The sequence below is a fragment of the Phyllostomus discolor genome, chromosome 5 (assembly GCF_004126475.2).
Source record: "Phyllostomus discolor isolate MPI-MPIP mPhyDis1 chromosome 5, mPhyDis1.pri.v3, whole genome shotgun sequence".
NCBI classification, from domain to species: Eukaryota; Metazoa; Chordata; class Mammalia; order Chiroptera; family Phyllostomidae; genus Phyllostomus; species Phyllostomus discolor.
The window spans coordinates 150493070-150518311 of NC_040907.2; the positions used below are offsets into that span (position 1 = coordinate 150493070).

At 46.6% G+C, this 25242-nt stretch overlaps 1 protein-coding gene and 1 long non-coding RNA gene across 3 annotated transcripts; both read left to right on the plus strand.

Moving 5' to 3' along the window:
* Nucleotides 1-2: 2 nt before the first annotated feature.
* Nucleotides 3-7545, plus strand: LOC118500883. Of its 2 annotated transcripts, XR_004903465.1 has the most exons (3): nt 46-289; nt 5277-7459; nt 7500-7545. It is a non-coding gene; the product is annotated as an uncharacterized LOC118500883 (long non-coding RNA). The 2 variants fall into 2 exon arrangements; XR_004903464.1 differs by lacking the exon at nt 7500-7545 and having other exon boundaries at nt 3-289; nt 5277-7481.
* A 9228-nt stretch (nt 7546-16773) lies between these two features.
* On the plus strand, nt 16774-23280 carry PGAM1 (phosphoglycerate mutase 1). The gene is made up of 4 exons (XM_028513125.2): nt 16774-17090; nt 20215-20489; nt 20992-21172; nt 22163-23280. The coding sequence occupies exons 1-4, from the start codon at nt 16952-16954 to the stop codon at nt 22330-22332; spliced, it is 765 nt and encodes a 254-aa protein (XP_028368926.1). The 5' UTR covers nt 16774-16951; the 3' UTR covers nt 22333-23280.
* Nucleotides 23281-25242: the final 1962 nt, after the last annotated feature.

Sequence of the window (25242 nt, forward strand, 5' to 3'; positions counted from 1 at the left end):
TTACCATGGCAAATCAGTCAACATCCGGTTTTAGGTTCCCTCCTGGCTCAAGATTCCTGAGGGGCTTGTGGAGATCAGCTGCTTTGGAGGGCGACGTGTTCCAAGGGAGACCCTCGGCTCTTACTCGACAGTTGAACTGGAGTGTTGACCTAGAAGTCCCCCCAGCAAAAAAACACGGAGAAGTCCCCCACAAACCTGGCTTGGGGAATGGGAAAGCTTACCGTGCCTGCGCCAGAAGCAGAAATCCCCGCCAGAGGCAGGGACCTCCGCCACACGTAGGAGGTTCAGGGTGAGTTTTTAAACTAAGCTCGGGTAGCCATTCACTCTCTCGGTCATGGGGGTTGAAAGGATGCAATTTGGATTAAGAGGTTAAGAACACTGGGGCATGGAAGATGGTGATACTGGGAATTGCAGAACCTGCCTAGCCAAGCACGGATTACTGGGAGAAGCGGGGAATGCTGAACTGAGACGGAGGGAATATTAAGCCGCGGGCTTCTAGGTTTTCGTTCGTTTGGTTTTTACCTGAAAGACGGTACCTCCTAACTGTCATATTCTGAAACCGGCCGGATTTAGCAAAAGGGAGGTAAGGAGCGTGTGTGCGTTTGTGAGTGTTTTAAAGAGAGTAGGACTTAACGGCAGAACTCTGACATTATTCTAAACTTGTATAACTTTTAAATAAATTCCTTTCCTTTTCACTGAACTCTGGCATTGGGAGTCACGCTTCTTGGCAGTGGGCAATCGGCCCCCACATCTGTTTCAGAACTGCGTAGGCTGAGATTCTGCAACAGGGCCACGGTTCTTGGCCACAGGAGGGAGCAGTATAAAACTGGAATTCCTTTATAGGTTAAAAAACAAACCTACATTTATATTATTTTTTAAAAATCTAACTTCAAAACTTAAGCATAAAAACAAATTTATCTGAAAGGTCAAAACCTGTCTGAACCAACTCTTCAACCAAGAGCAAAAATTAGTTTGGCTTGAAAAGAGGAAAAAACAGCGAGTGATGCTCTAAACCGGCTCAGCTATTTTCATTTATTACTGGCGATGCCTCATTGCTAAACTCGCCTTGCCTGGTGAACAGCACTAAAGGCACTCTTGTTAATCCCCCAGTTCCACTTCAGAACCAGCAGCCAATCCAGAACTCATTCCCAGTCCCCTGACAACCCTCTCCTAAATCCTGTAGCCAGAACCCAAACCTTACAAAAGAGAATTGCCTCCCATGCTTCAAATCGATAAATCTGATTTTTTCAGACCAAGGCTTGATCCTGGTGGGTTTTGACTGGTTAGGCTTTAACATTCATTTTACAATTTTTTTTCTTTAGCTCCCATTAATTAGACACTTTGAAAGTCAGTCTTAAAATTAGTGATTTTTAACTGGTGTGCCACAAGAGGAACAGTGCAAGAATTTTAAAAACATGTAATACCCCCCGACTATTTAGTTAGGGGCACTGACCTCTTTCCCCTTAGATTGTCAAATTGAAAATGGCAATAGCCAACACAACAATAACCATTGGTGTGTATGAATCAAAGCTATAGCTACTTATTTTGTCAGACAGGCAAAAAAAATATTTTTTGGTGTGCTGCATAATTTTAGTAATTAGTTTATGTGTGCCACAAGATGAAAAAGGTTGAAAATCACTGTTCTAAATGAACTGGAAGTCAACCAAGTTTTTGCATCCAGCTTCTTTCACTTGATACAATGTGAAATTTTCCCCTTGCTGTCATCTAAATGTTTGTGTCCTCCCAAAAATTCGTATGTTGAAATCCTAAGTCCCAAAAATAATAGTATTAGGAGGTGGGGTCTTTGGAAGGTACTTAGGTTGTCAGAGTGGACCTATCATGAATGGAATTTGTGCCTACAAAATTCACCCGTGGCTGGTGTGGCTTGGTGGATTGAGCACCGGCCTATGAACCGAAAGGTCAGTGGTTTGATTCCCAGTCAGAGCACGTGCCTGGGTTGTGGGCTGGGTCCCCAGTTAGGGGGCATGGGAGAGGCAATCAATTGATGTTTCACACATTGATGTTTCTCTCTCTCTCTCTCTCTTTCCCTCACTTCCCCCTCTAAAAACAAATAAGTAAAATTTTTTTTCAAAAGTATTACAGAAGAAAATAAATAAATAAATGAGACAGAGTCCAGAGAAATTCCTAACGCCTTCCACTACGTAAAGAAACAGTGAAAAGGCACCGGCTATGAACTAGGAAAAAAGGCTCTTACCCAACCACACTGACACCCTGATCTCAGACTTCTGGCCACTAAAAACTGTAAGAAATAAATTCTGTTGTTTATAAGCTATAAAAATGTCAATACTAAAGCTGCCCTACTTCAGGTACATCCTGGGAAGGCAAGGTTCTTTGGAAAAGACAACGATGCTGGGAAAACAGAAGGCAGCAGGAGGAGAGGAAGACCAAATGTGAGATGGATTGCCTCTGTAAAAAGCCATAAGCACAAGTCTACAGAAGCTGAGCAGGGCTGTTGAGGACAAGACGTCGTGGACGTCACTCGATCACAGAGTCACTAGGAGTCGGAGTCAGAGCCAGCTCAGTAGCACTTAACACATTCATAGCTGCCCAGCCTGTGGTGTTTTGTTATAGCAGCTTGAACAGAGCAAAATACCCTGCAACAAAGTTTCTCACAACCAGTTGCAGCTGACTCTGGGGAACTTTTGAAGAACGTACACTCCTACCATCCTCTCCACAATGTAAACTCCACAATGACGGGTTTTGTCTGTCACTTTGGTTCTTAGCACCTGGAAAAGTGCCTAGCACATGGTAGGCACTCAAGTTACTGTGGAAAGAGTGAATGAATGAATGAATGAATGAGTATATGTGTGCTGTGGAGACAAAAGGAACTAAAACAAGGGCACAAGTTATAAAAATTAAAATATAAATATAAATACCAATCATTGTAATTAGTCTTTATTTAGCCAGACAGACATAGTGTTTCACTTCACAGTTTGAAACTGAAAGCTCAAAACATACATTTCTGAGGGAGTTAAGAGGTACCAAAAATGAGTTTTCATCCAAGAATCAAGGATCTGGGAATGGAGAGTAAAGGGAAGAATGGAGTGAAGTTCATGAAACTACAATATTGGACTTCACCTAAGTAGAATCAGTGGTACTGGAAGCAGACCCCTGAGGGGTCATCTAGATTACGGACCACATGCTGGTCAGTATTTTCATGGTTCTGCAGTAAAATATGTCCAATCTAAAGATGCTGGTCTTCAAGTGCCTGTTCTTCCACCAAGTAATAGTGAAAATAAGTGGCAGGGTTTTATCAGACACTATTATTTGTCACAATAAAGAGTTGGCAACCTTTGGTCAGTCATCTCCTTTTTAAAACAAGTTTACTAATATAGGAAGCCTCAGAATATTTGTAAACCAAATATTTATTTGAATATCTGAACCAACTATTCATTCTGCCGAGTCCAGAAAAGGTGAAGTGGTTTTCAGAAGTTCCCACAGCGTGGTGGTTTATCCCGTGAGACACAGAAAGTGCTAACTGTAAAGGACAAGAAGGGTACGCTGGAGCACATTGGATGTGAGAGGTCCTGCCCATGGAGAGACACCACAAAGAACATTTAAAAAGGAGCCAAAGGGTACGAAAAGATATTTGTAGTACATATTACTAACGAAGTACATCAGCATATATTTTAAAACTCCTATAAATCAATAAGAACAAGGCAGACAATCCCATAAAAAGAATGGGCAGGAGACATGAACAGGCACTTCACTACAGTGGACATCCATAAGGCCAATAAACATGAAAAGATGCTCAATCTCATCAACCAACAGGGAAATGTGAATTAAAACCACAATGAAATACCACTACACACCCACTAGAACAGCTAAAATGGCTAAAATGGAAAAGACCAGCAATGTTTCCCTGGCAGGCAGCTCAGATGATTAGGGCAATATGCTAAGGTGGCAGGCGTGATCCCTGGTCAGGGCACATAGAAGAATCAATCAATGAATACATAAGTAAGTGGAACAACAAATCAATGTTTCTCTAACTCTCTCTCATCCTCTCAAATAAAAAAAAAAAAACTAGCAATGCCAGGGGTTGATGACAGTATGGAGCAGCGGGCCGTATGCACTACTGGTAGGAGTACAAACTGATACAACCACTTTGAAAAACTGAGTGGCAGTATCTACTGAAACTGAAAACACTAATTATACTCCATAATCCAGCAATTCACTCCTGGGTGTATACTCAACAGAGATGTATACTTACGTGCATGCAAGACATACATGGTAATCTTTCTAATAGCCAAATACTAGAAACGACCCAAATATCCATCAACAGTAGAACAGATAAATAGGTTGTGGCATGCGAGTAAAATGGAATATTAGAGTATTCAGCTGTACGCAGCTACGACAGTGAGCAAACGACTGCTAATGCCACGGCAGGTGCAATCAAAGTTGAATGACTCCAAACACAGAAAAGTGCATACTGCGTGATTCTGCTTAGATGAAGTTCAAAACCAGGCATAACTAATCTACAGCATTAGAAGTCAGGCTAGCAGTCACCATGTGGTAATCTAATTTTTTATTTATCAGAAGGGAGTTTACAGGGATGTATTCACTGTGTGATAATTCACTGAGCCCTGCACTCATAATTTGTGCACTTCTTGGCTTACTAAAAATAAGTGGTCCTCACACAGAGCAGAGGGAGCATCAAAATGGCGAGAAAGTGTCACTGCAGAGAAGACAGCCAGGCGCTGACACAGAACCCTGCACCCTGGCCACTGGAGTCAACGCCTCCGCTTTGTGGTGGGGCCGTGCTCCTGCGACACAGGCTGAGACCTGGGCAGTAAGGCAGAAAAAGGGAACCGGTGGCCTGTGGAGGAAGAGGAAGCCCAGTTTGGGAACTGTTGCAAGCAAGCTGGTATTCATGACCAGAGGTCTAGATATGAGGAGAGTTACTCAAAGTATTGAGTTCGAATTTGTACTTTACCATAGGACACTGAGCAAGGGTTTAACTTCTTCAAATCTCTATTACATATTCTCAACAGTGTTGATAATAATACTCACTCCACTGGGCTACTCAGGATTCAATATGAAAGTGTGTGTGTCAAAATATGCACAACTCCAAAAATGTTAGCGGTACCTTGAGAAGGGTGCAATAGTACATCTTTGCCACCAGAGGGAGCCCTACAGCCAAGGCTAAAACCCTACAAAGGAGTGGCAAAAGCAGGTAGGCAGGCTGGGATTTTGCAAATCACATGGGGAGATTAAGAGGCTCATGATCTCGGTAGCCTTCCCATCCTTTTCCTAAGCAGTAGACACCTGCTGGCCTCCAAATGAGTCTGCATCACAACTGGATAGAGCCCTTGGATGAACCACCAGTCTGGAATGGGCAGTGGAGAGCCACCGGTCATCTGCTGGCCCTCCATCCTGAGATAACAGCTCAGAGCCTCCTCCAGGAGGCATGTGGTGAGGGAGTAAGAGGCGTCCACAAGGCCTCAGCACAGATTCTTCCAAATCTGCACCACAGCGTTCACCTTGGTGAAGGACCAACCTCCCCAACCCTGAATGCCAGCAACATCTTCCACCTGGAAGCATTAGCCATCTCCATGATTAGTCACTCTGTTTGGCTGATGAAGACCACTCACATCTGTAGGATGGGTGCTGTGGTTATACCCTCTGGGTTGGAATCCAAGGACTACCAGGACACTGAGTGACCTGCAGCAAGTCACCTTCCTCTCTGAGCCTCAGTTTTCCTCATCTGTAAAATGGAGATCAGAAGCCTATCCATAGGGTTTATGTGAGCTAAATAAGGTGACATACGTTAAGTGCTCAGCACACTGCCTGGCCCATAGCCAGCAGGCAATAGATGTAAGCTAATTATTACCTTCCAAAAAACTCTTCTTGAGATCCAAAATACCTTCTCACCTATTATTTAAGTGAGGAGGACAGAGCGAATGTCCTCATTTCACAGATGGGGAAACATGGGGTTCAGTGACATCCCCAAGGTCACACGGTTGATGGGCAGAAGCCAGGAGATCCAACTCTTAGCCCAGGAGCCTCCTCTGTAGGTCTGCTCTTTAAATCACCTGTGAGGCTCATCTGGAGGGAACAGAGGTGCTGCACCCAAAGCACTGAGCCTGGGGGGAGCAGGAAGGCCACTTTTATGTCAGTGGGGTTGTAATCTGTTACGACACTGGGCAGGAGGAAAGGGAAATTGAGGCTTAACCTATTTGCCCAAACAAAGAGGAAGTGGATGGTCTGGGTGCCCAAGCTCTGGGGGAGGGAAAAGGCCTTTATCACCCTGGGCAGCCCATCCTGACCATGGCGGTGGAGTTGCAGCTGCTCCAGAGGGTTTCCCTGAGTTCTAGAGCTGCATTAAAGCCCAAGCTTTGGGCTTTGGCAGCCTGCCTCTGGGGCCACATCCTAGGTGTGATTGGGGGCAGGGGTTGAACTGTTTCCTCTTCTAAAAGTGGGGCTGTTGTTCCAAGGCTAAAATGAAGTAATGCATGCAGAATGCTTAGCACCGTGCACAGAACATTGCTGTTGCAGAAGACCGAGTGTCCCTCAGCTTTGGAGCATTGACATTCCATTTGACCAAAGAAGAGTTTTTAGCAAAAGAGATGGCTTTCTAGAGTGAATCTGAGGAAACAAGCACATGGCCTGATGTGCTGAGGGGGAAGAGTGTTTCCTTCCCACTGCGAAGAGGACTGAAATCTGGGAATGGCGGATGAGCTCCTGTTCAAAGGCCGAGACCGTCCCCAAGGTGGAGTCTGCCCTTTTTACCACCTGGCCATGGGTATCCATAGCTGGCAGAGTGTGTCTGGGTGAAGAGAAACAGTATGACCACTCCTCTAACCGGGCATCCTGAGGCCCGGAAATCCTCCTTACTCCAAAATTAAACCTTTCTTCACTTGTCACTTCAACCCTGCCCTCATTCTGCTCAGGACCCCTCTTTTGGTAAGGAATCACGTTCAGCTGCTGGAACAGAGACCTGGTGACAGTGGCCTAAACACACAGGGTGAATTCTTTCATATCCAGGAAGTAAGGAGGTAGATGGGAAGTTCAGGCTGGCATGGTGGCTCCACAGTCTTCAGGGTCCTGGGCTTCCTCGGCTTTTCTGCTTTACCCTCCACACTGTGTGACTTCCATCCTCAGTGTCGCCTCATGCTCCAAAGATGGGCTGCAGGAGCTCCAACCATCACATTCACAATCCAGGCTGACGCCTGGACTCAGTACAAAGGAAGAGAGGAAGAGCCAAAAGGCTCACAGCCCAGCCAACTCATCTTCCTTTAAACCAGTTACATCTGATTGGCCAGAAATTAGTAATTTAACTGAATGTAGCTGGAGAAAGGGCTGGGAAATATAGTCTTTAATTTTAGTGCATTGTAGCCTTCCACCCTCCCTTCAAATAAAATCCAGTCCCCACTGGGGCCTTGTATAGAAGAAGGAAGGTTGGCCCTTTTCAAATTCACCAATGACACCATAGAGGCCAGTAGTAGCCCTAGAAGTGAGGACAAATTACCCCCAGGAAGGCAATATTCCAGAATATGAGTGTGCCTAAGGAAAAGACCACCTCTCTCTCCATATCCACGACGATACTAAAACCATTAAATTGCACACTTTAAATGGGCAAAGTGAATACTATGTGAGCTATATATCAATGAAGCTTTTTTAAAAAAGCTTTAAAAATTACTTTAAAATAAAAACAACAGTAGAACCACATGAGCTTGGCCACCAAAAGCCATTGCTCAACAGCAGGGAAGTGGGTGTGGGTGGAGAGCTTTGGGGGACCTAAAATGTGCTGCAGCAAAACAGTTGTCTGCTTTCAGTGTTAGCCCTGATGCAGCTCCGCATCTCCCCAGATGGTGCCAGGGGTGACCCTCAGGGGCTCGAGCACACGAGCACACGTGGTTCTTGCTGAGCCAAGGGAGAGGCGTGAAGGAGGGAGGGAGAGGCGTGAAGGAGGGACGGAAGGCCTCAGTGGAGGCAGCGACAAAAACTGCCTGTGAAGTCAGGTCCCCACACTCTGCTGGTGCCTCGCATTGCCTTCTCAGACAAGTGACTGGGAGTCCAGGCTCCTAGGTCCCATTTCTGATTTGATATGTGACTCTGGGCCACAAAACAAAAGCTACATCTCTTACTTCAGGAGGTGGAGCAATGACTATTAGGTGCAATCTCTTTGAGTGGAGAAGAAAATGATTTAGGTGCTGGGACATGTGAAGGTCAAGTGACAACAGGTTCAGAGGACGGGAGTTGAGGGACTGGTTGACAAATGAAAGTGTGGGTGTTGCCGATTGGCTGGCTTACAGAAGCATGCCCATTGAGGCAAACTGCCATTGTTCAGTTAAAAGATGAGTTGTCATCGATGAAATGGTTTAAAATGGGGGGGGGGTGATTGCTTGTTGCCATGGCAACAAGCAACTGGAAGTCTCTCCTTGGGTATGAGAACTTTTTTTTGTCCAAGTGTCGGTTAGCTCACATCATTCACCCTCCCACTGTTACTTCAGCAGTGGGCCATGTCTGCTCAGGGCGATAAATCTCCAGAAAGATTTAGAGGCTGCCTGGGGTGAGACACCTGCCTGGTCTAGGCTGTGGCCACAGGTCCAGTTCCTGTCACCTCCCTCCAGGATCCTGGGGTGGGGGGTTATCCAATGCAAGGATCAGGGGAATTAGTTTTATAGCAGGGGCGGGCCCTGGCCCAGAGTCACATATCAAATCAGAAATGGGACCTAGGAGCCTGGACTCCCAGTCACTTGTCTGAGAAGGCAATGCGAGGCACCAGCAGAGTGTGGGGACCTGACTTCACAGGCAGTTTTTGTCGCTGCCTCCACTGAGGCCTTCCGTCCCTCCTTCACGCCTCTCCCTCCCTCCTTCACGCCTCTCCCTTGGCTCAGCAAGAACCACGTGTGCTCGTGTGCTCTAGCCCCTGAGGGTCACCCCTGGCACCATCTGGGGAGATGCGGAGCTGCATCAGGGCTAACACTGAAAGCAGACAACTGTTTTGCTGCAGCACATTTTAGGTCCCCCAAAGCTCTCCACCCACACCCACTTCCCTGCTGTTGAGCAATGGCTTTTGGTGGCCAAGCTCATGTGGTTCTACTGTTGTTTTTATTTTAAAGTAATTTTTAAAGCTTTTTTAAAAAAGCTTCATTGAGATATAGCTCACATAGTATTCACTTTGCCCATTTAAAGTGTGCAATTTAATGGTTTTAGTATCGTCATGGATATGTGCAACCATCACTGTAATGGGGTGCAGCCAAGAGGTGGGGCCCCAAATAGGGATTTGGAATGGGATCCAGAACTCAAGGTGTTCAGGAAATATTAGGATATTAGGATGTCCTCACCCTCCCCCCCCCCACAGGTGTGGGTTGGGGGAAGGGACAAATGGAGCAGGGTCATTGCGAGCTGTTTTGCATAGCAACAGCTTTGCAGCTAACCTCTGGTGTGGTCATTTAACACATCTCTATAACCTTTAACTGGTTACATAGATATGTTAAATAGCTATGACCATGCTCTGAGCCAGGGGAATGGAAGTAACTTCCCCACCGGGAGAGACGTAACTTGGGGGGCAGGTCCCCTGAGTTGCAGTGCCTGCATGGGAGCTTGGAGAAGATTGGCTCCATGACATGGGGCCATGCCTGCCCTGACTCATGATGGCAGCCCAGTAAAGCTGGAAGGATATGAGAGTGATGACAAGTGTAGCCAATTGTGGGGAGGAGTCGGAAATGGGACTGCAGAGGAAGATTGGCGCGGGGATTTAAACCCAGATGCAGCAGCCATTGGAGGGAGAACCAGGTGGCTTTGGCAGAGTGGCGACCCCCCTCCCCACAGCCCTGGGAGGGAGAACCACTCAACGTTGCAGGAATGGAGACCCCTGCAGCTTTAGAAGGGGGAACCACCACCTGGCTTTAGCAAAGATCCCGGCAACAAAGCTGAGGGTGCTGGGAACCGAGGGAGGCCTACCAGCTGAGACGGATTACTGGGAAGAAGTGGGGGCTGCCTGAGCCACAGATTTCTATTTCTTTTCCTGAGATATGGTACCCCAGACTGGGCAAAGGGGGAAGGAAGGACTGTGTGTTTGTGGGTGTCTTAAGGGACTTTGAGATTTTGATGAAGACATTAGGTCACTACTTTAAGTTTGTATAGCATTAAATAAACATTTCCTTTCCTTTTCACGAATCTCTGGCATTGAGAGACATCTTTCTTCTGGTGGCGGACATAACAAACCTGGGGGGGTTCCTTTCGGTAATAGTATATTGCCCCTTGGCCCCCCTTCTGTTCTGTAATATCACCAGTCAATTTTATTTTTAAAAATTGTTAAAGAATGTATTTACTTAATTTTAGAGAAAGGGAAAGGAAGGTAGAAAGAGAGGGAGAGAAACATCGATTGGTTGCCTCTTGCATTTCCCCAACCAGGGACCTGGCCCGCAACCCAGGCCTGTGCCCTGACAGGGAATCAAAGCAGTGACATTTTGGTTTGTGGGACGATGCCCAACCCATAAGCCATACCAGTCAGGGCAACACAGTCAACTTTAGAACATTTCATCATGTCACAGAGAAACCCAGCATTCCTTATTTATCACCCTCAACCCCCCAGCCCTAGGCAACCACTAGTCTACTTCCATCTCTATAGATTTACCTGGTCTGCACGTTTCATAGAAATGAAATCATACAGTATGTCACCTTTGGTGTCTGACGTCTTCTTTTTTAACTTTTTTGCTTATCAATTTGAGAGGGAGAGAGAGAGAGATGTCAGTTTGCTGTTCCACTTAGTTATGCATACATTGGTTGACTCTTGCATGTGCCCTGACCGGGGATGGAACCCACAACCTTGGTGTATAGAGACAACGCTAACCAACTGGGCTACCTGGCCAAGGCATGTCTGATTTCTTTTACTGAGCATGTTTCCAAGGTTCATCCATGTAGCATGTATCAGTGCTTTATTCTTGTTTATGGCCAAATAGCATACCGTCATATGGGGATACCACATTCTGTTTATCCATTCTTTAGTGAGTGAACATTTGGGTTGCTTCCACTTTTGGCTATTGTGAATAATGCTGCTATAAACATTCATGTACAGGTTTTTGTGTGGACATAAACTTTCGTCCTCTTGAGTATACACCCAGGAGCCAAGTTGCCAGATCAGATGTTAACTCACATGTAACCATTTGAGGAACTCATGAGGGTTTCTGATGGTTGTGTTCTCTTGTCCATGTTTCCTAGGCTGGACAGCCCTGAGCCAGCTCCTGCTGTGACCTCTGGGAGACAGGCATTTTCCTCCATTGCAGTCAGAAATATAACAGCACCCCTGCCTTACCCCTGGCAAAATCCTCAACAGGAATATCGGAAACCTGGTCGCCTGGCTGTTGGCTGACAGGTACCATTAATAGCTTTCCTCAGGAAGTAGTCACTAAGTGCTGACCTACAAACATTCTGACAAATTTATGTACTTGTGACGGCCATGAAAATATGCCCCTAGGGTCTCACACAGCTGACTGACCAAGGGTCCCAGCTGGGTCACTCTGAAGCCCCTCATGGCACTTAAATGGAGGTCATGATGCCTACGGGCCATCCAGCCACGACTCAGTAGCCCTGCATCAAGGATACAAACGTTGGCCTGGTCAGGGGAGACCAGGGACTTCGCTGAGGAGTGATTTGGGCTCAGATTCCCCAACAGCCTGGCTGACTTTCCTTCAGAAATGTGCTGCAGCTTAAGATGCTTCTACCCACCCAAGCTTCCCTCCCTCCACCCTTCACTTGGGCCACTCCTACTCGGCCTGGCTTGTCTTATCCCCTCCGCATTTCCTGTCTCAGCCATATGCTTTATGTAAATCGTGCCTTGGCAACTGCTTCTCAGAGATCCTGGACTAACACACTACTAATTTCCCAGCCATTCCCTAAATATACCACAAATTATTCTCAAATAACAAAGTGCCTACCTGTTTTATACTTAGAATTTAATTAAAAAAATGTAGACAGGAAAACAGTTTTATGTGAAGGAAAGTAGAAGAATCAAAAGGGTTTGCTTATTTCCTGGCTTTGAGCATTTTTTTAAAAAATTCATTTTATTTTTAGACAGAGGGGAAGGGAAAAAGAGAGAGAAGCATCAATGTGTGGTTGCCTCTCACATGCCCCTCACTGGGGATCTGGCCTGCAACCCAGGCATGTGCCCCAACCAGGAATCAAACCTGCTACACTCTGGTTCGCAGGCCAGTGCTCAATCCACTGAGCCACACCAGCCAGCACTGGCTTTGAGCATTTTGTCATCACAGTTATCACACACAGGGTCTGGAGGCAGAGGGACTGGCATGCCCCTGATGATTTCTTTTTAGACTGAATGAGTTCCTTCACCCAGAAAAAAGGGCTTGCACTATGGCTGGGCCAGACACTCCAGCCTGAAGCTTGGTTTTGACGTCCAAGCAGGGTGGGGGTGGGAGGTTACTGTCGGGGAAGCCCTAAGACGCCACAAGCCTTCAACCGAACTCTCCTCTTTCTTTTCCATTTGCACCAGTTCCATCTCTGTTCATCTTCAGATGGTGACCCGAGAGGGCTGGAGCATGCATTTTATGGCTCCTCGAAGCACTGCTTTCTTTCCTAGAAGCCCACAGTCTTGAGGCCTAAGCCACCATCATCTGGGCTCACTCCCTCTCCAAAGCAGAAATCCTCTCGTTTTCAGACACCCGGGAGACCTGAACATCTGGCAGTGAGTTCACAAGATGTTCAACAAGTAAAGACATGTGGTGGCGGAAGCCTTGCATGTGGGCACCTGCCCCTCCTTCCACTCAGCAGAAGACTTGGTTTGCCCCACCGCAATTCTAAACCGGGTCTTTCACTCAGTGTTTGGAGCTTGAAAGGGGAGATGCTCTTCTGTGGCAAAAATAAATGGGAAAGGAAGGCTCAGAGGGGCCTTTGTTGTTTTAAGGGACAGTGAAGGATAATAGGGCTGTGACCACTGATGATCCTAGTGTGAGTTTTTGCCACTGCTTAACCAATAAGCTGGCTGCTGGAAAGCTGTTGGAGTCCTGGGAATTTCCCTGAGGCCTGAGGAATTAAAGCGCTGAGCTAGAAGGGAAGCTGTCTGCTCTAAGGGTTCAGAGGCTGGCTGGAGGCCCCTGGCAGAGAAGAGGGCTGCCATGGACAAGTGCCGCTGGCTCAGGAGATGACAGCCAAGAAGACTCTGAGAGCACAGATGCCTGAGCCCACACTCCATGCAGCAAGGGGACTTACTGGCCACAGTTGCTTCCTGAAGGACAGAGAGGAAGGACAACGACCTGGTTAGAAGTCTCGGGCTACTCTGTGATCTGAGGCCCTTGCACCTGCTTTGTTCTCAGAATATGTGAATGTGTCAGGAATCAGCCCTGACAAATGTCTGTGTGTCTTATCAATAGAGATAACAATTAAAATTTTAAAAATGTAGTAGCAGGCAAAACACCCTGGTTTATCCTTACCCTTACTGACATTTGAGAAATCACCTTGGCTTTGTAGGCTCTAAGCTTCTTCCCAGATTTGTGATGCTGCGATAGATGCTAACTGGAAGGCCATGGATCCTGGCTCCCAGCTGCAGTGCCTTGATGGTCCTCACAACGGTCCTTCCCATTCCCCTTGCTCTTCATATCTCTCTGGACTCCTGCCTCTGTTCCTGACACTGCAAACCCCAACTTGGGGGCTTCTCCATGGATCACCTCTGATTTCTCACTGATGAATGTGGTCCTCTGCTTATCTCCTTATGTTTTGAGTGGTTCACCTCACCTTCCTCATCTGTTACCTGAGAACTAGGGATGCCAGGAGGTGGGGGCTTGCAGCTGAGGATTTTCAAGGTCTCGTCCAGTTCAGACAGTCAAGGATACTGAGGGAGTCTACCAAGGGAAAGGCATCATGCTAAGTTCATGTGCTCATCCTCAGGGAGTTTCTAGTTGAGTAGATCTGATGCATACATTTAAAAAACCCCACAAAACTCTAATGATCAAGGTAGATGTCCTGCGAGGCTTGTAAAATTATCAGAGTTCCTCAGAATTCCAAAGAGATGATAGACTCCTTCAAGAGGAAGAGAGAGTTAGTGAAAAAAATAAAATAGGATCCCTGAACTCCTTCCAGGCTGGTGGCACAGATATCCTTGGCCTCCTGCCCAAAGTATCCTAATTATCCCAGTTATAATCCCACTGGGCACACCATCCCCTTCTATCCTGCTGGAATGGATGTCTGTCCATGGACCTCCAGGTTCACACCCTTTTTTAAAAAAATTAATTTATGCCCTGGCTGGTGTAGCTCAGTGGATTGACCTCGGGCTACGAACCAAAGTGTCACAGGTTCGATTCCCAGTCAGGGCATATACCTGGGTTGCAGGCCAAGGCCCGCAGCTACCGCATATTGATGTTTCTCTCTCTCTCTCTCTCTTTCTCCTTCCCTTCCCTCTCTAAAAAATAAAAAATAAATACAATCTTTAAAAAAAAATAACTTGATATTTCTTTTTTTAAAGATTTTGTTCGCAGCCTGCACTCAATCCACTGAGCTATGCCAGCCAGGGCCAACAATAAATCTTTTAAAAAAATAATTAATTTATTTTTTGAGACTTTATTTTATTTTTAGAGGGGAAGGGAGAAAAAAAGGGAAAGACAAATGTGGATGTGTGAGAGATACATCAATCTGTTGCATCTTGCATGTCCCCAACTGGGGACCCAGCTAGCAACCCAGGTTTTGCCCTGACTGGGAATGGAACTGGCAACCTGAAGTGTGTGATAGGCTGGCACTCAATCCACTGAGCCACACCAGTCAGGGCTCACACCCTTTGAAATGGTGCCCTTCGTTAAATCTTTTTTACCTTCTTGATCACACTGCTAATAATATTTTTTATTAACATGTGAATAATACATTTATTGTTATTTATGATTATTTGCTAGGCACAGCGCTAAGTGCTTCCCACACACATCTCATTTATTTCTCACAACAGTGCTTTAGGTGGTTATAAATATGATTATTGTCCCAGTTGATGGAGGGCAAAACTGAGGATGTGGAGTTGAGTGACTCATCTTAGGTCCCACAGTTAACCAGAAACAGAGATATATCTGAACTCAGATCTCTCCCTTCTCACACTTTTTATTCATTTCAAAAATGTGAGACCCAGCTAGACAAAGGCATAGAAACCTTGAATAGAAGCAGAGAGCAGAGTGAGGAGAAAGGAACATGGCAGGAGTTAGACTGGGAGCATGGATCAGGGCCAAAGCAGAGGACAGAAAGTGCGGTCTGAAAAATCAATGTTAAGTTCTCCCTGGTAGGGTCTGGGCATCAGGTTGGGATGGCCAAGCAGCAGGATTGACCTGAGGGAGAACTTCCTAAGAGGAAGTCTTTCAAGGACTCCCATTTGGGCCACACCTGCAGTTCAAACATGGAGTCCTTCCAGCACCATCCCTGCTTTGCAGCCCTGGAGTTTTTTGAGCTCTGGGTACAGCTATTGGTTCTGGATTCATCCCAGTCACCTCTCCAGTCATGGAATGCCATCTTATCCCAGCTGCAGAGGACAGAGGCAGTGGAACATTGTGGTTACAGTCCTAATTTCTCATCCACTTCTGAGCTGTGACTTTGGATAAATTATTACTCTGGGTTTGTTTTATCATCTGTGGAATAGAGCTATAACAGCCCCTACATTATATGAATTGCTAGGGGGTTGAGATAATACATTAAAAAACGACACACTAAAGCAATAATAGCAATTATGATTTATCTACAAGCCAATCTTAGGTGTTTTGGTTCATGTTGTTCCCAAAGAACCTTTTTCTCTGCCTCTCAGATCCTTCCCACTCTTCAAAGTCAACAAATGATTAAAATGTGGAGGCCATAGAGAGTAGCAGGTAAGAGTGGACATGGATTTGGGAACCCCGCCAGGCCAGGCTTGAATCCTGGATCCTATAACCTTGGACAAGTAACCTCCTCTCTCAGTTTCCTCATCAGTAATGGGAAAACCTGCCTCATAGGATCATTCTGAGGATCTGAGAAGTAAATAAGGTAACGTTTGCAAAACACTTATAACACTGTCTGGCGCATAGTAGTTGCTTCATGAGCGTGTGTTAAAAACTTTTCTAGAATCTCTGTCAAAATACAGCACACAACACAACTTCATTGTGGCACCAGCAGCACGGAGCTGTCCACAGAAGCACATACTTAAAATGGTGCCTGGGTGGAGGAACAAGCGGAGATTCTCCTCTTTCCGGAGTATTTGAAGGGTTCTAGGGCTTGCTTCTTTGTTGGAGACCCAGGAGGTCTAAAGGCTGAGAGAGACTAGGAGATGTGGGATAAAGGGCTCTGCGTTCGAGAGCATGGCTTTGGAACCAGCGGTCAAAGCCTTACGTGTAAAATAGATCAGTGCCCACTAAAATGACATCAATACAGCTATTTACCGAGCATCTTCCAGGTAAATGGGCACGCGCTAAGTATTTGTGATGTCCATTTACAGAGGAGGCTGGGCGAAGTTACATGAGCTGCCCAAGGATACAGAGCAAATAGAGTGAAAGCATGAAGATTCCTGTATGCAAGTTCTGTGTGTGACGGAGCTAAGAGCAATTCAACTGATAAGGGCTATTAGGATGAGAGTCTTATGAATGACAGCTAAGTAGAAGGGCAAGGTGGCTTTCGAACACTCTGGTCGGCACGTACGCCCCAGCACCACCCAAGGGTCCCGCCGCTCAGGGCGCTTACGTGCGCTCCGTGACCGCTGAGGCGGACGCCGGCTGAAAGCAGAGGCCGCATGCGCCCTGGAGTACCACGGTTCACCCCACCCACGCCGCGGGCGGCTGCAGCGCCCCCACAGGACGCATGCGCACACCCGGAGGGCGACAGCAGTTCCCAGAGAGTGGAAAGATTTAGGGCGAGCAAATGTGCTGGTGCCGGCGGCGGGGCGCTAGTGCGCAGGCGCGGCCAGGGGGTGCTGGGCCGGGCTGCCACTCCGGAATCTCAGCGAGCTCCAGTCTGCATCGCACTCGGAACCACCGCCATGGCCGCCTACAAGCTAGTGCTGATCCGGCACGGCGAGAGCGCGTGGAACCTGGAAAACCGCTTCAGCGGCTGGTACGATGCAGACCTGAGCCCGGCGGGGCACGAAGAGGCGAAACGTGGCGGGCAGGCGTTGCGAGGTACGGAGCGGGCCGGGCTGTGGGTAAGGGTGCGAAGGCCCAAGCGGGCACCCCTGGGTCAGGGCCTCCTGGCTTGTCCCCGTGCCCTCCCGGAGAGGACCAAGACCTTGGGCTTCATCTCGCCAGCATTTCATTTTGCACTTGAGAAAATGGGCCCGGGTGGTGGCGGGGGGGTCGGTTTGCTCAAGGTCACCCAGTAGAGTGTGAGGGGCCGCGTGCCAGGAAGTGGACTCTCGGGCAACTGCCCTGCAGTGGCTTGTGCTCTCTACAACACAGCCATGTGAAATTCTCCTTTTTAGTCTGAGCATTTAGTAACTCGGGGACAGGTGGTCAAATTGAATGCCTGGTGTCTTCCAGCATCTGTAACCAAGCCTTCTTAAGAGGCTGCCGTGGATTCTGGGAGGCGACGGGCCACATGCTTATCTCCCAGTGTGGAGGGAGGAGCAGGCGGGGGGTGGGGGGGCGGAATCCGGCAGGCATCAAGAAACCAACAGATCCACATTCTTGTGTAGGCCTTTGCTGCTCAGCAGTATTCCACAAATCCTGTGCCCAAAATGTATCCGCAAATAATTGAATGAATGAATGAATGAATGGTTTTGAATTGATCCTTCCCCCACAGCTCCATAAAGTATGCAGATTTTATGCTCCTCACCATCCCTTTCTGGTCCTTTTTTATAGTTGGGATAGTGAGAACTGGAAAGATGACTTGCCCAAGGTCATATCTTATTCCTTGTCCAGTGCCTTGGCCTCAGTTTTGGGGTTGAGTAACCCGGTGGGTGTGAGGAACTGGTAGGCTGCTGGCCAAGGACGCTGGGCAGAGGTGGAAGTGGCAGTGAGATAAGCTTGCCTAGGCAGGGTTGCCCCTGTGGCAGATAAGTCTGTGATTTTGAAATGCTAATAAGGGAGCATTCCCTGCTGCCAGCAAGTGGAAGAATCTTTGGACTCGGGAGTCGCTTTGGCCAGGTCTGGCTCTGCTCCCTTCTAACCCGTGGACAAAGAAGTAGTCATTTAAAAGGGTCACTGATGCCTGGTTGATGTGGAACAGGTATTTGGCCTTATTAGGTTGCCCTCTCCAGCTTCTTGCCTTCACTGTAGATCTTTTTGAAATAAAGCAAAGGTTTGGAAAGTCTGGGAAATGTAATTTTGCTGCAGGTGTGTGAATGCTTTGATATGGCTGGGGTGACCTCATACTGTTAGGAGAGGCAGGGAAGCAAAGCGCTGGTAAAGGAGGCCATTTTCTCTCCTGCTGCCCTGCAGGAAGAACTGTATGGGTCCGTCTGGGGTGGTTTGCTGATGGCAAAGAAATTGTAGCTGTGCTCTAAGACTGATCAAAAGGTTAAATCTGTAAAGTTAAAATAACAGACCCTCTTTCAGTTTTTAAGTAAATGCTGGTAGCATTAGTTTTATTTTTTAGGTAGCATTAGTTTTAAAAAGTCCCACTAAAAATTTTAATACCTACTTTGGGCATCACAGATGATTATATTAAAAAAATGAAAGATTAAAAGCAAAACTCTGAGTAATGAAGGCCTTTATGAATAATCTAATAATATAAAAGACCTAAAATAACATTAAGTTCATCAGGGCTTTAAGTGATAGTAGCCCTTTGTTGGTGTGGCTCAGTGGATTGAGTGCTGACCTGCAAACCAAGGGTTGCGGGTTTGATTCCCAGTCAGGACACATGCCTGGGTTGCTGGCCAGGTCCCCAAGTGTGGGGGTGCGTCAGAGGCAACTGCACATTGATGTTTCCTCCTTCCCTTCCCCTCTATCTAAAAATAAACAAATAAAACTTTTTAAAAAAGTGATAGTAGTGTTTATATACTCTTGAATCTGACTCCAGGAGGAAGCTAGTGAGAACTGAGTTTGCCCTTGCAGCCTTGCTCCTTGGGGAGGATGGAGTCCACACCATACCACACTCGCAAATCCATCCCTGGAAGTGCCCTAGACTATGCTTTGTTTGACGGGCAAGTTAAAGGAAGAGGCTTCAGAATTGTGTTAGAGTCCTAAGGGGAACTGCTTTTCTCCTTGGGGACCTATTTGTGTATGGATCCCATTGAGAGTGGAAATAATTGCAGTGAAATAACCAGTTGCTTTTCAGCATGGGAGCTAAGACTTGCACTATGGGTTGTTGCTTCCCAGTGACTCAGCCTTTTATGGAGCGGCTTTTTTCCCCATAAGGTTAGGGAGGAGATGGTAGCCGAGCCTACTAGGACTTGTCCTGAGGCTCAGTGATGAGCTGTGTCCTCTTCCTTTGTGGGTGGTGGTGGTTTCCTAGTGATTAATCCTTTCTCCCTGCCATCAGGGTAGTTCCTATTTGCCTCATTTTCAGTTGAATAACTGACAGGAAAATTCGCTTCACATTTCATTAATGACTGTTGGCAGCCTCAATATGAGGCAATATCCAGGAAAGTGTGCTAAATTCCAAAGAAGGCTTTGTAGCCTCATGGAGGAAAACAACTGTCTTCTTGGCCTAAACCATAAGGAAGAGCCATATTCCCCCTTAAGGAGGAAAGGAGAATAACTTTTTGTGAGACATGATGTAAGATTAATCATTGTAACCTATTGGTTGGGCCAACAACTCCTTTTTAAAAAGATTTTATTTATTTTTAGAAAGAGGAGAAGGGAGGGAGAAAGAGAGGGAAAACATCAATGTGTGGTTGCCTCTCATGCACCTCTTACTGGGCACCTGGTCCACACCCAGGCATGTGCCCTGACTGGCAATCAAACTGGCAACCCTTTGGTTTGCAGGCCGGCACTCAATCCACCGAGCCACACCACCCAGGGCTCAAAATAAAGTCTTAAAATGTGTTTAATTAAAGCATAGCATTCTGGGGATTAGGATAGGCAGCACAGATGGCAGGTGAGTTGGCTGACAGTACATTTAGGCCTGGGGTTAAACACATTTTTGGGATACCACTGGGAGGTATGTCATCAACTGTAATGTAAGTTGACAAATTTTATCTTCCCTGAAGGTAGAATATTACAGTTTTTCCTGCTGGAGTATACAAAATTGAATATTTAGCCCAATAGTTTTCTTTTGGACTACCTGTGTGGAGATTATATATAAGAAAATTCTGACTCCAGAGTCAACCTGATTACCTTACCACTTTGAACTTATGATTTCCAGATGCCGGCTATGAGTTTGACATCTGCTTCACCTCAGTGCAGAAGAGAGCAATCCGGACTCTCTGGACAGTGCTTGATGCCATCGACCAAATGTGGCTGCCTGTAGTGAGGACGTGGCGTCTCAATGAACGGCACTATGGGGGTCTGACTGGCCTTAATAAAGCAGAAACTGCTGCCAAGCATGGTGAGGCCCAGGTGAAGATCTGGAGGCGCTCCTACGATATCCCACCACCACCGATGGAGCCTGACCATCCTTTCTACAGCAATATCAGTAAGGTATGTGCAAGTCTGTACAAAGTGAGGTCTGGCTCACTCCACCTAGGACCAGGGATTGAGAGTCTGGGCCTCACTCTGTAGCTTTTATTAGTACAGCCTAGTCCCATGACCTTATAATTTATGTTAAAATAATTCATTGTAATCCCCCTTCTCCAAGAAATGGCCTTCATTTGCTAAAAGATTTAACTGATCATTTATTATATCTCCACTGCCATATTTTGTAAAACTCATCTATAGGATAGGGCTTTCTAAAGCCATAAGAGAATGAATTGGGAAGAGCCTTGTTCTCCTTTTCTAAGTTATGTTTCTCTGAACTATTAGTTTTCCTGGTAGTGGATGATGGGGCAGAGAGGATAATAATCTCTTTCCAAGTTCTCAGCTTCATTCTGTGCCCTGGGGAGAGACCTTTACCTATCACTTTGACCCCTTGGTGGGTGAGGAATGGGCAGAACAGATGCAACTGCCAATAACTGAAGAGTGTGGATTGGGTTTTGTTGTTTAGGATCGCAGATATGCAGACCTCACTGAAGACCAGCTTCCCTCCTGTGAGAGTCTGAAGGACACTATTGCCAGAGCTCTGCCCTTTTGGAATGAAGAAATAGTTCCCCAGATCAAGGAGGGGAAACGGGTACTGATTGCAGCCCATGGCAACAGCCTTCGGGGCATTGTCAAGCATCTGGAGGGTATGTATGGTTTTCAGGGGGGCCCTCACAGAGGGATAAGCAGAACTGCCACTAGTCAGGGATTTAATTACTTAGTATGAAGGAAGGAAACCTTCTGGAAACGGTGGGGCATATGTTAGCCTTAGAGCCAGCCTGGGTTGATTCCTAGAGGAATCATACCCTGTACCCTTGTTTCTCAAAGCATCTTCTGGAGCAGCAGAGGTGGCCGGATCCCCTGGGGTCCCACTTCAGACCTGATTCAGAAGCTGTATCTATCGCCCAGGTGATTCAGATACACATTAAAGTTTGAGATGCCCACCTCTAGACTAGGACTGCCAGTTGAAATTGCTGATAAAATCCTCCTTAATCATACCTTAATCACAACCTGGCACAATTTCACACACAAATCTCAATTTGCATCTTTTTTTTTTTAAATCCTCACCCAAGAGCATGTTTATTGATGTTAGAGAAAAAGGAAATGGGGGAGGGGGAGCGAAACACACACACAAACACTGATGTAAGAGAAACTTTGATTGGTTGCCACTGGTAAGTGCCCTGACTGGGGATTGAACTGGCAACTTTATGGTGAGCAGCATGATGCTCCAATCAACGTAGTCACCTGGCCAGGGTTCCAATTTGCATCTTAAGTTGTCTCACCTGAGGGTCTAGAGGCCAGTTGTGCTGATTTTGGCAGACTGGATGGACTACACAGTCCATCTGAGAAATATTTAAGTCCTGCTCCACTGTGTGCTTTCTGATCCCACTTTGGGAGATAGATCCGTGGTACATACCTTTCATACTTTTTCCTGCTTTTCAGTAGCTGAAAAGTAAGTATTGGGGGCACTCCTTGAGTGATCGATCTGTATAATACAGTTCATTATTTCAAATTTCAGAAAGGGTGTCTTGTTTTAATTCCTACCAAGGCCCTGTGTCACCTGGGGGATAAGTAGTAAACCTGAGGGGTGTTGTGGAGTCCTGTCTTGCTTGGCTAATCATGGTGGGCATTTTCAGGTCTCTCTGAAGAGGCTATCATGGAGCTGAACCTGCCAACTGGTATTCCCATTGTCTACGAATTGGACAAGAATTTGAAGCCCATCAAGCCCATGCAGTTCCTGGGGGATGAAGAGACCGTCCGTAAAGCCATGGAGGCTGTGGCTGCCCAGGGCAAGGCCAAGAAGTGAAGGCAAGCAGGCAGACTGCTTTCCCAAGTACACCCTCCCTGCCCATCCCATTCCTCTCCTGTGCACATGTCACACTGACCACATCTGTAGGCATCTTAAGTTGTAGCTGCGGATGAGGACCAGTGGCTCCTAATTTCATTCCAGCCATTTTGTCTCTTGCACCCACTCCCTTCATGCAGTCTAGTCAGAACGGCACCTCTGGGGCCTGGGGCCTGAGTCCAAGCTGAGGGAAGACTCTTATTCAAGAGAGTTCAGGAGTAGTAAAACTGTTTTTTTTTGCTAGTGCTTTTTTTAAATTACTAAGGACCTGCTTGAGTAGGGGGATAGCGAGGAGCCATGCTAAGGCGTGACCAATGAGGAGGCAAGAGAGCCTCTTTGTGTTCCTGTGCTGTGCTGTAGTCAGGTGACTGGGGGGCGGGGGGAGCGGGGAGCCAGAGGTAGTGGAGCCAGGGGGGCTCTAGTCATTCCAGCCCAAGAAGAATGCATGGTGATTCAAACTAACATTTCCTGCCTGGGCCCAGAAAAGCCAGCTCCAGAAGATTGGGATCAATCCTGAATGTTTGTTTTGCATTTACTTTTACAGAAAAAGTATATATATATATGTAAAATACAAAACAAAAACCCTTCTGGGGTTTCTAGTGGCGGTTGAAATATTCCCACATGTGATCATCACAAAATAGGCCATTCCTCACGTCAAGGTGGATCAGCTCCTTGACCTGTAAGGGGTGGGAGTTCGTCCTGCTGTGTGTGTGTTAGAATCCCTCCCCTGTGTACTGTTTCACAGCCGTGAAATGTCTCTCAATAACACCCGGGTGTGTCTTTCACTGTGTCTGATTTCTGAATCATGTTCCAGTTGTTTGGCCCTGCCACTTGGGTCCAGCACACATTTTGAGCATAACTATGAAATCTTTTTTCCAGATCAGTATAATAAAGGAGTCATGTGCAATATTTTCTGTGTGATGTGTAATCTCTTGTCTGAGGAAATCAGTTTGAACAGTCGACTTGAAATGTCTCATTACCCAAGTCCTTGTATGACAGATTAAGAGCTCCAGGACACCCAGTTACGATTTTACACAGCCTGGTCCAAAATTGTGTGTTTTCTTAGGTTTTCCACCTCAGGCTGGGGAGCTGAGGGTGGGGGTGAGTGGGTCTTCCTGGCTGAGCTCTCCGTTCCTGTTGCCTCTATAGCTCTTGCTCCATGGTGCTAGTTACCAGATACTCCTTGACTGGAAAGTCAGATTCTGAAACTACTGTGCCCTCTTTAAGGTAAAGGCTTGACCAGTTTTTAAAAAGCCAATCCTTTTCTATCGGTAACTTGCAGGCTCGTTTTGCACCTTTCTTTGTGGCCCCAGAATTTTTAAAACAGATTATATTTATTTTCAGAGGGCGGGGAGAGAGAAAGAGAAACATCAATGTGTGAGAGAAACACTGATCAGTTGCCTCTCACAACCCCAAGTGGGGACTTGGCCAGCAACCCAGGCACGTGCCCTGCCTGGAACCAGGACCTTTCAGTTCTCAGGCCTGCACTCTACCCACTGAGCCACACCAGCCAGGGCCGCCCTGGAGGTTTTAACCCTGTCAACATCCTCAAAAATCACCTATAACCTCATAAAAGGACTTGGTGCAGCAGAATAATTACATCATATACACAACTGGGGAGGGGCACTGCTCATGTTTGCCTTCTCTCAGGCCTTTGGAAAGGTTGCTGGAATGTAAGACAGTTCCTAAGGACTTTCTCTTCTACCAGGAAGAAGTAACATCTGTTAAATTAGAATGAAGTTCCCCTGTACCAGGTACTGGGTGAGGCACATAACATACCAATTCTGTAACACAACCTCAGAAAGATCTGGTTTCCCCAGGTAACAGAAAACAGGCTGAAAGAGATGGAGAAACTTGCCGGAAGGTATACTACTAAATACTTAAACCAGGTGAAAGATGTTAGTTCAATTAAATCAAGGTCCTTATTCTAAACTTTAAATACTTTCGAGCACCTTGCCTGATAGGCTCCGTTTATTTGATCTACACAGTAACCCCAGGAAGACCTTGAGTAATTTAAGTCTCCAACAGCCTGATGGGACGTTAGTTACTTAGCCTGTACTGAATCTTAGACCAAGTTGATCATTGGTTTGATCAAGTGCCCTTCACTCAAGTCAGACGTGGTTTTCTTGGATTAATGTTACTCTATGTCCCCACATCTCTCAGCCTACAGTAGCCTCTGTTCCTCACAACTTAAAAGGCTCTCACTAGAACTGCCTTATGGGCGAGTCATGACAAATTCAGCATCATTTACTAGTACCACTAGGAGGACAACTACAATCCTAAGACAGTGCTGCTCAGCACATCAGAATCACCTGTGGAGCTCAAACAAACAAACAAACACACCCCTAACCTGCTCTGGGTTCACCCTGTGAGATGTGAAGGCACAGCTAGGGCACCTGCCTCCCCCCACCCCCCTTTAGGGCTTTACAGGCAATTCTGATGTTTACCTAATCGAGGCTGAAAACTGCTTTTCTGAGGCACAGCATCCTTGTTTCTAGAACCAGTTTTAGATTAGCAAGTAACACCATCACTAAACATCACTGTTTAGGCACAATTCAGTCAGTTCTGAGTACACATCAACACTCGTTATGGAGTATTTACTGTTTGTTAGTCACAGTTCCAGGAACTGGAGATTCACAGGTAGCTAAGAGGAGCCTGCCCTAAAAGCTCAGGCTGGGAGGGGAGACGGACGCAACTAATGTGTAACACACTACTGGAGGGTTAAGGATGAGACCATATAACCCAGTGTGCACTAGATCAGGGAAGGCTATTATCCAATTACTTCAAATGCTCTTGTTTGGGACACTTGAAAAAATCATGTAACATTTCTTTGTTTATTTATTATCTGTCTTCCCCCACTGGAATGTAAGC